Raw genomic sequence first — 16,257 nt, forward strand, 5'->3', positions numbered from 1 at the left:
GGAGCAGTTTTCAGGCTTGCCAGTGGGTGGTTGTGAGGTGGGGAGCGGGAGACTCTAGGGCCCCAGCAGGCTGTAGGGCCCACCCCTTCCCGTGCGCTGTTTCCCCACACCCCCCTGGTGAGAGAGGAGTGAAGCTTGGAGGGTGCTCGCTCCCCCTGAATTAGTCAATTGTATTGATTGAGCGCTTGCAGAACACTTGTACTAAGCTCTTGGCCAAGTACAATATAGCAGAGTTGGTAGACATGCGACCCGACCTCAAAAAGCTTACAGTACTAGCAGTGGTAATAAGATTTAAGCACTTACTGTGGGCAGAACACTGTACAAAGCACAGGGAAAGAGTGTACATGTGGAAGTTAAATTTGTAAAGATCATCCCCCGCTCTCTCTGCTGGTAGTAATATTGACCCCGAGGGTTTGCATCTCAATTTTTAATTTTCTAAAATATCATTCCATCTGGAAGATCGGCAGCTCTCATCACACCTCTGTAGGTACGGGGAGGCAGTTATCATCCCATTTCTCACCCCCTCAGGTCTTGTGTGCCCAGTTTTGAAAAGAACCCTCCTTCCTGGGGTGGCACCAATAAAGCCCTGTCTACCAACACACCTCCCTCCTGACAGCATCTTCTAAACCCCCCTTGGTATGTTCTAGTTGAGAGTGGCCACCGAGCCTCAGTTCAACCTAGCTCCAGTGATCTTCTCCTGGGACAATTTCTCTTTGGCGTGGGCAGGCGGAGCCCGCAGCCTCAGCGTTTCTTTTGGCCGGTCTGTGGTTAGCAGGGAAGCAGTCTGGACGGCTGTTGTGCAGAGCATTACGGGATCAGATTGGGTGCCTGTCTGCCCACCCGCCGGCCCTCCCGGCAATTGTTAGCATAGAACCAGCAGGCAAAGAGGGCACGTTCTGGGAGCCTGTGGCTGGAGCGGGGCCCTAAACAGCTGCACTTTCCTCGGCACAGCTGCCTAATCCTCCCCAAGCTCCAAGAGCCTCAGCCCTTTTGTCACTGCTAAGAAAAGGAAGAGAATGAAACATTAACTCAAGGAAGAAGGGAACAAAGGCAACAAAAGGCCTGAGCTGCAGCAAGGGGCAGGATCCTGGGCTGTGGATGAGGTTTTCTCCTCTAACAGCATTCCCTGGGGGTCAAGTGTCTGAATCCAGAAAGGCTATTCAGGAGGCCAGGTGAAGTGACTGTGTATGGGGTGGGGGAAGGGCCGGAGGGAGGAGGCGGGGAGCAAGTTACTAGGCTCTGTGGTGGCATCTATTGGGAGGGGGACGGGGAGGAGAAGAGGGGCCTCAGGAGCCAAATATGCCCGGCCTCAGAGGTGTCCAGACGGCACAGCAGAAAAATCCCCCAGCTCCATCCCACAGGCTCCGGGGGCTGGATAATGCTTGGCCCCAGAAGCCCTAAGAAACGTGACTACCAAGTCTGTACTCTCTCGAGGGTTTAGTAGGGTGCCCTGCACACAGAAAGCATTCAATAAATACTACCGATTGGCAACCTCGCTGCACTGCTCTCGGAAACACCGCTTCCAAATCGGTACTGACAGTTCTCCCCAGTGGTCAGAACATTGCTCTGCACACAGTAGACCGTAAGCTCCTTGAGGGCTGGGATTGCATCTACCGACTCTACTGTACTCCCCCAAGAGCTCAATACAGTGTTCTGTACACAGGAAGAGCCCAAGAAATCCCACTGATTGATTGACTGCTCTACAAGAGACTTAAAATTCCAATCCCAGAAAAGTGCAACACTTTGCCTTCTGGTTTATTATGGGAAAACTTTCCACCCCAAATAATGCACCTTGCAGAAAAGTTGGCCCGCTAACAGCTCTGGCACACATAAAAAAAAGGGACAACTAAATATGGTATCTCTAGGCATTGCTAATATCTCTGCCTCTCACCATAGCTTTATGTAAGGCTCCAACCCACTTGATTCTGAATTTGTTGACTCTGTTACACACAGGCATACTCATTTAATTATCTAGTGTGTTGGGTAGTTCAGCAAGAATACGTCATTTTGTCATCCTTTAAACGAGTCCTATCAAGGATTCATTAATCTTTCCCTCGAGAAGAAAAATCCCCAGGACACTTCATCAGAAACCAACATCCAGGCAGGGGGAAGCCGCCCGACAGCACCTGGCTTTGCAGAAACACACGTACTCTATCTCTGTGGCAGGGGAAAGATTGGTGGGGAGCTGGAGGTTGGGGGGACCAGAAGAGCCAGGGGCAAGGGGAGGGACACCGGGGCAAAATTTCCGGGGTATATTTTAATCTGGTGAACATTGCTGTGGCAAATGTTCCTTAAGTAGACCCAGGGAAGTGGGTTGTGACTCTGATGAAAAGGAAAAACTAAGGTAGGCAAAGAAAAAGAAGTCCACTTTTTTCCAAGGAAGACTCGGAGAAAATGGATTTTAAGAAAGAAATGTAGGGAAATGGATGCCAAATTTTAGGAGCATTTTCCACAGAAGAAAATCAGTACCACGAAGTGCACAGAATGAAGTGCTTGTGTCAAGGGAAGTCTCAGAGTAGGGTAAGGGTGAACTCCCCAGGCCCTGGCACTGCTGCATGGAGGAAATAAGCAGGTACCTCAAAAAGTGTTCGCCGGTACCCAGTGAGAGATCACAAGACAAGTCCAAAGCATAATGTGACATTTACGTTCTTAATTATATTCTTGGTGAAAAAATTTTGGAAGCAGTGTGACCAAAATTTCTCAAATAAAATTTTAAAATCCGCACCACAACCATATCCAATAAATCCAACTGCCTTTTAAATCCCTTTAATATGATGAATTCAAATTAAATTGTGAAATCTCTGCTCATTAGACATTCATTCTTCTGCGAAAGGGAGAACCCAATGAAGGGTATTTTGGAAACTGTAAATACTTAATTGTGTTCCTTCATGGTCTGAAATGGCTGGAAATGAATTGCCTGTGTGGCTACTGGCTTCTGAACATAACAAAGCAAATCTTGCATGATTAGAAGAATTAAGCCATTTTATATTATAATGTCCAATTAGTTTAAAGACTGAAAATCCTCATGTTGCGACACAGGCTCTAAAGATACAGAAAATTTAAATTAATGTTCACCCAATCATATTTATGTGGCCTAAAGAACTGCATCTTCCACCTAGCATAATCCATTCTCTCCTCTATTTGTTGTAAGAAAGCAAATTGCAGGCACTCAAGCATGCAGACATTCTGACATTGCAGAGCCCATCCCCCGCGGATGCTGGCTACACACACACACACACACACACACACACACACACACACACACAGACACCGACACACATACGCGCGACACGCACCTACATCAGTAGTCTGTAATCTTAACTAAAACAATGCCCCGGCCATATTCAGGGCTGATGATGAAATGGCACTTACTGTTTCCAGGAAAAAATCATTCCTGATGCTATGACCCAAAGCTCCAAGCCACCATCTGTACATCCACCTCACTCATGAAACAGGAAGCCCCTCCCCTCAAGTGCCCTATTTATTCACTGGTTCGACATCTTCCATAAAAGTCTCTCCAGATCTCCTCCTCCTCTTTCTCCTCCTCCTCCTCCATCGTGCCTCTTAATGGGGGAACGACTGAGAACCACTGAGAGAAATCTTCCTCCGTTCAACTGGAAATTTTAATCTGTTTTTCACCCTTCCGATAACCCAAAATTCCAAATCTTGTCTCAACCACCACACACCCAAGCTTTGTTCTGAAGCTCCCCGACTGCGGTGTTAAAACCGCCCAGAAGCCAATGTAAATGGAGGGATTTCACTCCAAGGGGGCGGGGGCATTCCACTTCACCTCTACATCTATTTAGAGGAATTTCAGATTTTTCAAGTGAGGAGCACACCGATGAGGGCTAATGGGTTGGATTCCGTGCCCCCCCAACCCGGCCCCTGCTTTCCCCGAAAAACCAGCGGCCCAGAAAGCAGCCAAACGTTTGGGCAGCCGGGACCCTGGGGGAGACTGAGGAATCATCGCTCTGCCCTCGGACTACGGAAAGCGGCTCCCTCCTTGGGGAGACGAGTCCACCACTGTGCTCACGAACCTGTTCCACCGTCAGCAGCCCTCACTCTGGCTCTCTGATCTTGGGAGAAACCGGGGAAGGCAGGCTGTCATCGTTTTCTCTAAGATATCCCCCTTTACTCACACACACGTGCATACACATGTACACATCTTCCCCCGACCCCTCTCCTACCCCATCCTGCTGGTGGTTCAATCAAGCCTTTGCCCTCTCTTTGAAGTTCTGTTCCCTGACCCTTTCGTCATCAGAAGTGCATTGTGGCCCGGTGGAAAGAGCATGGACCCGGGAGTCAGAGGACCTGAGCTCCATTTCCAGCCCCATCACTTTCCTGCTATGTCATCTTGTGCAAGTCACTTAACTTCTCTCTGTCTCAGCTTCCTCCTCCCTAAAGTAGGGATGAAATATCTGTTCTCCGGTCTACTTAGACTGCGAACACTGTATGGGCAGGGAAAGTGTCTGACCTAATTATCTTTTATCTACCCCGGTGCTTAGTACAGTGCTCAGCACATAAGTGCTTAACAGATACCACAACTGCTAGTATAATTATTCTCACCCCATCACTCTCCTTGGAAATTCTGCACATCAGCTGAAATTCAGAGGGCCTGGACCAGGCAGAGGCCAGACTGGGTTGACACCCATCTTTCTCCTGGGTGGCCCTGACCTGATCAGAGAGAAAGTGGGGCAGTGCAGGGACAGCCACGAGGGGATGCAAAGGAGGGTAAGAAGACAGAGGTTCTGAAGTGACGCACACCCAATACCACCGACATTCACGGCTTTCTGGGAATGGCTCTGGACTCGGCCCAGGGACTTCTGATGTGATCTTTGTAGTGAGGATGGTTGGCTCATATTGTTGTGGTCCTGTGCCACTCTCAGAGGGCCTCTGCCACTTGCTCTGTGACTTCTCAAAGGCAGGGTCGGCTTCAAATCAGATACCTTCAGTCAATGAGAAGCAGGTATGGCCTAGTGGATAGTACACGAGCCTGGAAATCAGATGAAGCTGGGTTCTAATCCCAGCCTCATCACTTGCCTGCTGTATGATCTTGAGCAAATCATTTCACTTCTCTTTGGCTCAGTTACCTCATCCCGTAATAGGGAATAAGACTCTGAACCCCATAAATAAAACAAAATAAAATAAAACAAATATATCCCAGAATAATGAGGGATCCAAAGAACGAGGGTAGTTCAATGCACAAAAATTCCAAAAAAATCTCAATTTGGTCAAATTCGGTCAAGCCTCCACTCCCCCCCACCCCGGCCCCTTTTCACTTCCTCTGACTGGCAATAATGATAAAATAATAGTAATAATCGTGTTTTTTTAAGCACTATGTGCCAAGTACTATGCTAAGCTAAGTGCCACGGTAGATATAAGTAATCAGGGGGGTCACAGTCCAAGTAGCAAAGAGAACAGGATTGAATACCTATTTTGCAGATGAGGGAACTGAGGCACAAGAAGTTAAGTGACTTGCCCAAGGTCACAAAGAAGGGAACTAGCAGAGCTAGAATTAGAACTCAAATCCTCCAGCTCCCATGCTCATGCTCTTTCCATTAGGCCACATTATTTCTCAAAGCAGGCAAGACAAAGGGAGGAGGAGGAGAGGTGCTGGGCTGGGAAAATCTGCAATCTGAAAAATCTGAAAAATTACTCACTTAGCTTGTGAGGCCTAAAGTTTCTTCCCAAATTTTGTCAAGAAATAGGGCTATGTCCAATCAAAACCCTCCCTCCCCCTACCAAATAACTGTACTTCCTTTAAGGTGCTTTATTTAAAAACCTTAAGTTACCAGCTCTGGAAAGTCCATCAAAATCACTTGATTTTACTTGAAATATACATTTAAATTCAGAAACGCTTCAACACTAAGTCCAAATGCATAAAGAGATCGGTTTGCCTCAGTCCCCTCTTGGTATCACATGGGAGGAGAGAGTCGGTCATCCCTTCGACCAACCACAGCAGTCATCGACCCACTAGCACAATGACCAGGGATGGCGTCAGTAACACTACTGGACAGTGGCTTGGCAGCAGGAATCCATTAGCCTTGTCATTCATTTTCTTACCTTGATCCAATGACATCGAAAAGATGCTGCCAGCGGTCATTCATCTTATTCAGTTTGTCGTCGATCTCCGTGACTCTAGCGGCGCTGCTGGCCTTCAGGAGCTGCTCTCCCATTTGCTTTAAATGAAGCTTGTTCTCACTAAACAGGTTGATTTCCTCCACGCAGTCCTGGCAAATATGTTGAGAGGGTACTATGAGTAGTTATTCCTCTCTTTGAGTGATTAGGGTAACCAACTCCTCCCACACATCCCCCATGCCACCCCCGCCAACTCCTGCAAAATGGACTTTAGATCTTGCAACCGGACAACAGCCCTCCAGACATGCAATATGCCACGAGGACAGAAATGACTTCATGCCCAAAACTTTAGTTTTCAACTGGTTTAAAGGTGATCTGCCAGTGGATACAAATAACTTGAACAAATTAAAAATGACACCTGGGCTGAACTGTGACCACCATCTGAATCCCAAGTGCTTAGTACTGTGAGTGCTCTGTACCCTGTAAGCACTCGATAATCACCCTGCTCACTATAGTGCCTTGGGAGAACACGATTTCAGTTCAGGGTGCAGGGGCAGCTCAGGAAGGGGCATGAAAGGGCCCTCTAACAATCCTGCATGAGCTCCTGCATTTCCCCTGCTCTGCTCCCCCCTCCCCTGCTCCGCTCCCCACTCTTCTGTTCCAATCACCACTCTCCTGCTCCATTCTCCCCTACCCCCCTATTTCTCCGCTCCACTCCCTCACGGAGCACGGTCTTGTCTTCAAGCAAAGGAGGAGCCGGAGGTGGAAGCCTCCAGCTCTGCCAGCATGGCCCGGGGAAAGGGTTAGGGTCCTGGGTAGGACATCCCTGCCAGGAAGCCCCCACATCACACACCTCCTGGACCCCTCCCGCCATTCGATTACTCCATTAGTTATGGCCCAAAACCCTGTTCCTACCTAACACTTCTGCTACCGGTAACCTTTTCCACGTGCCCTCCCAGAAACTAGTGCAGGGCACTGGGAGATGTCAGAGCTGCCCCAGAGAAGCTTCATGAAAAAGGAATCCTAAACAGGAATGTGCTCACCAATCGATCAACGGTACTTACTGAGCACTGCCTATGCGCAGGTGCAGAACACTGGACTAAGAGCCAAACAGCTCTGGGTTCACAGACACTCTCATATGTACACAATCTGGGGTAAGAGCGTGGCGCAGGCAGTGAGACATGGGCATGCCTGTGTGTCTGTTCTGTCGCTGTCTCTATCCTGTCCCCTCTAGATTCTAAGCTCCCTGTGGGCATGGGTCATGTCTACCAATTCTAACGTACTGTACTCTCCCAAGCCCTTGGTACAGTGTTCTGCACGGAATGGTTGACTGGTCGACCCTGCTGGGGACTGCACCTGTTCCAGCTGGTTTACCTCCACCAGGCTCAGAGATTATCTGGGGGGAAAAGGGAAGCTGAAGACTTGGGATGATTTGGGGAAGTAGGGAGGGGGCCCTTGCCCCAGGCGGGGTCCCCGACTCTCTTGGTGCTGGAAGTGGTCTCCCAGAGGTTCCTTGGGCCTAGGTGAGAGAGGAAGGGAGTTCCGGCGGGAGGAGGCAGCTCGGGCTGAGCTGACCTCTCCGTGTCACAGTACTGCAGCTCCACCGGTTCCCTATCATCACTCCCGCCCCCTTCCACTGGCTTGTTCTCTGCATTTTGGGAACACCGGGACCCAGACTACAGGTTGTAGTCAACACAGAGGCCAAGATCCCAAGCCTAACTGGCTTCAAACATTCCAGTCATCTGACTGACTGTGCTACATAGTACATTGCTCTGCATATAGTAAGCACTCAATAAATACCATTAATTGATCGACTGATGATGCAGGTTTTGAGGTTTGATTACCTTTTGTAATTTTTCAATCATCTCTTCAATGCTAATATCTGCCGTCTGTAAAACTTTGTTTTCCATCTGCACCAGCCAGGCACATAGCTCTGTGTTCTTCTCACTGAACAGTGCCCAGGTGTTGAGTCTGTCCTCAACCTCCTGTTTCCGCAGAGATACCTGGGGAAGAGCACAGAGGAGGCTGTTTTTATTCTCTCTCAGAGGCCAACTGGGTGAGCAGTCCACTCAAATACACGCATGACGATGGCACAGGGAGAGCCAAGGGAACGCCAGGGCAGACTTCATCACAAAGACTTTAATCCCAGATAATCATCCTCGGCAATTTAACCAATTTTCAGATTTTGCTTTTGGGGACAGAAACCACAGCAAAGTTTGGACTAGCCTAGAGAGTTCCAACCATGACAAATGCAGTAAAAATAATACATTAAGGAAGCAATACAATTAAGAAGCTATTGAGGAAAAGAAGAGCTTACAGCAGAGACCCTGGGACTGAGAGTCAGGAGACTAATTCCAGTTCTGATACTTGCCTACTCTGTGACCTTCTCTTTGGCTCCATTTCCCCATTTGTAAAATGGGGATTCAATACCTCTTCTCCTGCCTACTTACACTCTGCACCCCATTTGGGACAGGGATCGTATTGTAACTCCCCTAGTACTTAGCAGGGTGCTTGGCACATAGTAAATGCTTAATAACACAGTTATTATTACAATATAGTTGTTATGATGAAAAGGTACTCATTTGCAAGTAAGAAGCCTAGTAAATATTTTTACTACTTTCTAAAATATATACTCTACATGTTACTTCAACACTTTTCCTATTACTTTTATGACTCTAATCAAAATGTAAAAGTGGGTACACCAACAGCATGCTATCTCAATTTTATTTCCAAAGATTCTGGATCATAGGTTTTTATATGCCCTGATATTTGTTCTGGCACTTGGGTATTGTGCAGTTCAAATCTAGTACACACCTCTGTCATCACACTCCACGACCTGGGCAACATTTACTTCACAAATCACTTCTCTGGGATTCAAACACTTTATTACTGTGGTATCTGTTAAGCACTTATTATGTGTCAAGCACTGTTCTAAGCACTGGGGTAGATACAATTTAATCAGGTTGGACACAGTCCCTGTCCCAAATGGGGTTCTCAGTCAAAATAGGAGGGAGAACAGGCAATGAACTCCTATTTATAGATGAGAAATCTGGCAGAGAGAAGTCAAGCGACTTGCCGAAGGCCACACAGCAGGCAACTGGCAGAGCCGGGATTAGTACCCAGGCTGAGTCCCACCCTGGGCTTTTTCCACTAGGCCACACTACTCCTCCACATTTCTGGGCAATTGTTGAACTGTGGGCACAGAGCAAGCCAGAGAAGTGGGTGAGGATCTGCTGGGATCTGCCGAGGGAGCACGTGTCTGTGTGAACAGGGGCCCCGTCCAGGCGCCCACCCTGGAGAGCCCTAACCTTGACAAACTGCGTGTTCAGTGGAAAGGAGTTTTCAGTACCAGAATTTTTAAAGCTCACCTGGCTTAATTAAGAAAAATCATCAGAGGATTCAGAGAAAAAGGGACTTTTGTTCACAGTGAGATCAGAATATAGTTTTACATTTATCCATCCTCCTTAGCTTCTAACTCACAATGCCAATGCATCTGAGTTGCCTTTCTAGTTAGCGAATGTCCAGAAATACACAGGCATACCTTCAATCATCATCTATTTGAAGCCATTTATCGGACACCTGGAGCAGCATTACCACAGTTCATATTTTAATTGATAATAATAATGGCTTACTAGTTTAACATCCTCTACAGTGTAACCCCACACCCTGGAAATGCTCCTTTGGGAAAAATCAAGTAAATGGAACATAGTCTCTGGATGAGGCTAACACTGTGAAAGTGAACTGAAACTCCTCTTGGGGAGGGAACACTTATGCCAACTCTATTGTACTCACCCAAGCACTTAGTACAGTGCTCTGCACATAGTAAGCGCTCAATAATTACCGTTGATGATGAGAATGATGATTATCCATTTAACTTGGAAATGACTGCCCGGTAATAAGACTGGCATTTCGCAATAACAAAGGAAAGTATATTTTCTACCGTCGGTCTTGAATTTTAAGAGCCGTCTCTGCTCAACTGTTCTCCCTTTGTTCAGTTTCAGGCTGCTTTAAAATGCTTTGGTTTTTTAAAAGTCTTTAGCTTCTCCAGTTCACAAGCATGTGAAACCAGGAGAGGCTTCATTTATTCATTGCTACTTTACACCTATGTTCTGTCCTTTAAACCAACCCTTTCAAATGCTTGGATTCATTTTTTTCTCTGGTATGCAGGTAACACAAAGATAGAGAGCAAGAGCCTGAGAGTCGGCACACCTGGGTTCTAATTCTGCCTCCACCACCTGTCTGCTGTGTGACCTTGGGAAAATCACTTCTCTTCTCCGTGCATGAGTTCCTTCATCTGCAAAATGGGGTTTCAATACCAGTTCTCCTTCTTCAGACCGGGAGCCCTCCGCGGGACCTGATGATCTTGTATCTCCCCCAGTGCTTAGTATAGCACTTGGCCAACAGTAAGCACTTAAAATATCATAATCACTTATTATTATAACAGATGGGCTAGTACACACTTGCCAAAATTAGTCTTACCACTGAACATTTATACTGAGTTTTTAAACATCTTTTGACATTTCATTTGAAAACAAATTTTCTCCAGCAAAGTATATTATTCCACTATCCCTGGTAGACCTCGTTGGGGTGGCCCCACCGTTACCTGTAAAGTTAAACTCGGGAGTGTTATTACGGAAAGTCCGAAGAGACCTCCGCTTCTTCTCCTCCCTCCTTTAAGAAACCTTAATGTGTCCCCGACCCCTCTTCTGACCGACCTGACAAGCTGGGTGAGGGGGGAGAAAGGTGACCATTTCTCTCCTCGGCTGACCCTTACTTTAAAGGGTCGGATGGCCGAGTTTTCCACCTTCTGGACTAGAAACAAAGGGCGGGATGGTTTACCCGTCTCCCCGGAGTCTCGGGGCTGGCTGGCTCCACCCCACTCCGGCGAAGACAACCCACAGCCCAAACTCCTCTCCCGAAACTCTGTGGCCGCTTTGGTCGCAGGGTGGGCTTCCAACGGCCTCGGGCTTGGGGGAGCCCCGCCGACTCACCCTGTTGCACAGTTCTTCCCATTGTCCGTGCAGCCGCTCGATCTGCTCCTCGCAAGCCAGGACGTCTTCCTCCAGGAGGAGCCGGGCTAAGGCGGCCTTGGGGGTCCGGACTTCTTGGAGGTTTGGGGCCCAGGTGGACAAGGAGGTCTCCAGCTCCTGCATTCGGACACAAAGGGTTCCGCGGCCTGCCTCCCGAGGCCTGCTTCCCGGGCTTCCCAGGGGGCGGGAGGAGGGGGGAGATTGGGAGGGAGCCGGCCGGAAAACGGGCAGGACAACGTCCAGGGCAGGGATTCCCGGGCAGAGATTCCCGGGCGGGTGCGGTAAGGGGGCGTGCAGTTCCCGGCGTTGCAGCACCGGCCCCTTAAAAGAAGAGTTTCCTGTTCTTGTTACTGCCACACTGAGGTCTTGGAGTTGACTGAGGGGAAGGAGGAGGAAGGGAGACGGACTGGGCAAGGAGACAGAAGGGAGAGAAGGGGGGGAGGGGAGAGAAGGGAACGGGGGATGGGAAGAGAAGGTGGGAGAGAGGAGGGAGCAGGGATGGGGGGGCGAGACGAGAGGAGGGACAGACTTGCTCCCTTGGCTCTTCGCCCCTCTCCCCGCTCCACAGCAATCGTGCATATATCTGTAATTTGATTTTGGATTGGTGTCTGTTTATTTGTATTGATGTCTGTCTTCCCCTCTGTAATAACAGTAATGGTGGTATTTCTTAAGCGCTTACCATGTGCTGAGCACTGTTCTAGGCGTTGGGTTAGATACAAGGTATCTACGGCTCTCACAGCTCTAGCCTGTGAGCTCGTTGTGGGCAGGAACTGCCTCTCTTTACTGCTGTATTGTACTTTCCCAAACGCTTAGTACAGTGCTCTGCACACAAGAAGCGCTTAATAAATACGACTGACTGACTGAATGAATGAATGAATGAATGAAAGGGAGGAAAGTGAATCCGGGAGTTACGGAAGGGGTGCTTTTTCAGCTAGGCGAACTGGCTTCGATCTTGGTCACAATTTCGGAAACTTTGGAAAATGTGTTTCCCTAATCCTCGACTCTTAAAACGTCCGTTCTGGGGGAAAACCATAAATAAAATGATTTCCGTTAGGGAAGACATTTCTTAATAATAATAATAATGTTGGTATTTGTTAAGCGCTTACTATGTGCCGAGCACTGTTCTAAGCGCTGGGGTAGACATAGGGGAATCAGGTTGTCCCACGTGGGGCTCACAGTCTTAATCCCCATTTTACAGATGAGGGAACTGAGGCACAGAGAAGTTAAGTGACTTGCCCACAGTCACACAGCCGACAAGTGGCAGAGCTGGGATTCGAACTCATGAGCCCTGACTCCAAAGCCCATGCTCTTTCCACTGAGCCACGCTGCTTCTTTTGATGAGATTTTTGAGATGAGGTGGTTCCTGCCCCTTTCTGGCTTCAAGAAATGGAGTGAGCTCCTCACTGCCACTCTCCCTCTCCAGAAAAGCTATGAGGCTGAAGCTAATGTGCCACCCCATGGTCCCAGGTCGGTGGGGGCTGCTGCCCTCATCATCCCCATTATTTGGGCACCTGTAATGAGGACAACTTAGCTTCAGTGCCACAGACTGACAATTCCAGGATTGATCCCCTCTTTCCACTTGATACGGAGCATCACCGATGGAACTTCCCAAGGAACTGGATGTGGCATTTGTGGCTGACTGCCCGGGGTTGATAATCCCTCCACCTGTGTCTCCTTGGGTGCATGTGCCACTGGGGCACAGTCACACAAAGCAAATCCTGAATGACCATCCCTTGGACTTTGATGAGGCTTGTAATTTGGAGAGCTGGAAGTGTAGCCTCTTCTAAAGTCAATGCCAAATTTCTGTGTTACATTCTCCTGAAGGTTTGAATGACAACCAGGATGACAACCATACAGAGCTTCAGTTCAATACCTTAATCAGTTCCTTGTCTTTATAGAGCTCGTCATGCTGTTCTGGGAGAGGTGCTTTAATTTTTTCCTTCAAAATTTGCAGTCGACTTCCCAGTTCCTTGATTTGTTTTTCGCACCTGTCCCAGGTCTGGAAAAAAAAAAAAAGTCAAAAAAACTCAACAAAACCCAAACCCAACGTCAATTAAAGTTACAAGTAGATGGGACGGTAAGACCTTGAGCTAGTCAAGTCCAGAAAAGATCACACTGAGGAATGATGAGTTTAGAAGCACCATGCAAATTTCACTTCCAAAGATGAAACAAGTGTACCAAAACCAAGGCCAGGAACAGAATGGGGTGATGAGGAAGAAGAAAGAAGTTCAATGCTGATGGGAGACAGCTCTGGAGGGGGGATGGTTGCAAGCGGATGGGGGCAACTCACTTGTGGAGTTGGGGGTAAGGGGGATAAATTGAAGTACTGCTGGGAGCCCTGGGATTGGCTGCCTGGGGCCACTGGGATCAGACCCAATCCCTACTGAAGAGCACTCTGCCTCTCACTGCCAATTTTGGAAAGGGGTAAGATGCCAGGCCGTGCCAGCTGCATGTGCTAACGTGACTGGAGTAGAATGGGGTTAACACGTTCAGGCGGATGTCTGAGGTGTCACCTCCCCGATTAATTGGCCATGGGGCCACCATCCACACCATCCCCCGCCACATTTAGCAACGAAGTGACCACTTGCTGCAAATCCACTCTCTTAGCTTAGCTAAGACTGGATTCAAGAGGCTGGATTTGGGGGGCTGTAAGTCCAAATAATTGTCCTGTTCAAAAACAGGAGTATCAAAATGATCTCAGTTTTAAGAAACTTAGTGTTATCCCATAAAGGGTATTAAATCTGTCCCACCCTATCTTTCCCTTTCCTTAGCGTAAGGCATCCTGGGTGCTCACCAGGCTCCTTGGAAATTAAACTGGGTGAGATATCTCACAAAGACTGTATTTTAGCACAAGTTGAACAAAAGGTGTCGGGATATTTATGGTCAAAGCTGTTTTACCTCTACAATATTTCTCAAGCGCTTCAGCTCCTCCTCCAACTGAAGCCGTGTGGTTTTCCATTCATCCTGCAGGAGCTTGATTTTCATTTTGAGGGAGTTCTTGGTCTCTGGATCGGATGTGTTTAGTAACTGTTCTCCAGCTGTTAAGGTCAGTGAGTAGGGAATCTGCATCCTCTGAAAAATGATTTCTTTATTCTGAAAGAAAACATTTTAATTAAGGTGGAAATATGGCAGGACAATTTAGCTGCTTTTCTTTCATTCTTCAAACTTGACAAGTAGAATAGTTATAGATAGGAAGTTAGGAGAGTGGAGGGACAAAAGATTTTACTTGAATAGGGGACTACAACTATCCTTCTCAGGGACAGATCAGGACAACAAACGGGCCTTTTCTGAGACCTCGCTCACTAAGGGGGCTCATTTAAGAACATGCTCGCTGATCAAAGACAAAGTGCACATGGCACTGTTATTTCTTTTTTCACCAACAACAACTAGGCAAGATTTTCATAGCTTCTAATGTTTCCTAAAGCATTTTATTCTGGCCATAAAAAAGGAAAGACCCATTTTTCTCCAAATTAAATGTCTTTCAGCTTCACTTTCAGTTAGTCTAAATGCACATATAAAATGGAAAAACAAAGCCAATTAGCCAAGCCAGCGAGAATCTCACCACCCAGTTAATGATGACTTTAAAAAGAGTACCTTGAGGTCGTGAATCAGACTTATAATTTCGCAAAGTCGGTAGCAATCCTGACTCTTAATGGCTGTCAGGAAGTGGATGGTGCCATTAAGGAATCTCATCAGATTCTTCAGCAAAGTGTTAAAGCCTTGCCATTGCTTCACGAGTCCGTCAATGTCATTCTTCCTTTGCTGAGCCCTTAGGGTAACACTTTGCCACATCTCCTTCAACATTGTGAGTTTGGAAATGAACTCCGTTCTTAAAGACACAAATATTTACTGAGTGTTATTACAGGTCTTGGAGTTGAGGCTAAAAATCCAAAAACAGAACAACAGATTTTGGATCTGTGGTGCTACTTACAGTTTAGCATCTGTGCATCAAACAAACCAAAGATGATGCAAACAAGCTCAAGGGGACTCGAATCAGATTGGTATTGAGCCAACAAGTAGGATGAACATTTCCTCAAATAGACAGAAGCTGCGTAAAAATACATTTTGCCAAATGCCAAGTTGCTAACATGGATGGAAATGAGGAGTTTGGCAAAAAGAGAACTGATCACTAGGGAGGGACTCTGATTCCCTGAGTGGGACATGTCCAATATCATGAACTGGGACTTTGTTTTTTTGCAGCTGTTCAAACAATTCAGAAGCAGCATGGCCTAGGGGAAAGAGCATGGGCCTGGAAGTCACAGGATCTGGGTTCTAATAATAATAATAAAATCATAATAATAATAGTGGTTTTTGTTAAGTGCTTACTATGTGCCAGGTACTAGCACTTACTAGGTGCCAGGTACTAGTGCTTACTATGTGCCAGGCACTATACTAAGCACTAGGGCAGATACAAGATAATCAGACTGGACACAGTCCCTGTCCCACATGGGGCTCACAATTTTAATACCCATTTTATGGATGAGGAAACTGAGGTACAGAGAAGTTAAGTGACTTGCCCAAGGTCACAGCAGACAGGTGGAGGAGCCTGGATTAGAACCCAGGTCCTTCTGACTCAAGGCCCTCTATCCACCAGGCCATACTCCTTCTCAGTCTAATCCCAGCTACACCACGAAGTGACTTGGGCAAGTCATTTAACTTCTCCGTGCCTCTGTTACCTCATCTGTAAAATGGAAACTAAATGCCTGATGTCTGTGGGCAAGTCACTTAACTTCTCTGTGCCTCAGTTCCCTCATCTGTAAAATGGGGATTAAGACTGTGAGCCCCACGTGGGACAACCTGATTCCCGTGTGTTTACCCCAGCGCTTAGAACAGTGCTCTGCACATAGTAAGCGCTTAACAAATACCAACATTATTATTATTATTACTTAGACTGTGAGCTCCATATGGGACAGGGACCGTGTCTGATATGATTACCTTGTACCTTTAGTACAGTGCTGTGCTCATAGAGCTCAACAGATACCATAATTAACTAATTATGTTAATTTTCTAATGAATCAGATGAAGTCGACAAATGCGGGCCACTGTTTTCAATTCATGAATATAACATTTATTGAGCATCTACTGTGTGCAGAGCTCTGAACTAAGCACTTGGGAAAATACAACAGAATTGGCAGACATGATCCCTCCT

At 47.2% G+C, this 16,257-nt stretch overlaps 1 protein-coding gene across 5 annotated transcripts in view; it reads right to left on the bottom strand.

The window, feature by feature from the left end:
• Positions 1–16,257, bottom strand: part of SYNE2 (spectrin repeat containing nuclear envelope protein 2) — a 221,984-nt gene that overhangs the window by 27,268 nt on the left and 178,459 nt on the right. For all 5 annotated transcript variants that reach the window (XM_029078794.2, XM_029078793.2, XM_029078792.2 and 2 more), the window contains exons 94-99: positions 14,703–14,937; positions 14,007–14,201; positions 12,982–13,107; positions 11,070–11,225; positions 7,923–8,081; positions 6,064–6,230 (exon numbers count right to left, since the gene is read on the bottom strand). In XM_029078794.2, the coding sequence (XP_028934627.1) occupies positions 6,064–6,230; positions 7,923–8,081; positions 11,070–11,225; positions 12,982–13,107; positions 14,007–14,201; positions 14,703–14,937 (1,038 nt within the window). The remainder of the gene's footprint in view (positions 1–6,063; positions 6,231–7,922; positions 8,082–11,069; positions 11,226–12,981; positions 13,108–14,006; positions 14,202–14,702; positions 14,938–16,257) is intronic.

The sequence above is a fragment of the Ornithorhynchus anatinus genome, chromosome 14, assembly GCF_004115215.2.
Source record: "Ornithorhynchus anatinus isolate Pmale09 chromosome 14, mOrnAna1.pri.v4, whole genome shotgun sequence".
Classification (NCBI taxonomy): Eukaryota; Metazoa; Chordata; class Mammalia; order Monotremata; family Ornithorhynchidae; genus Ornithorhynchus; species Ornithorhynchus anatinus.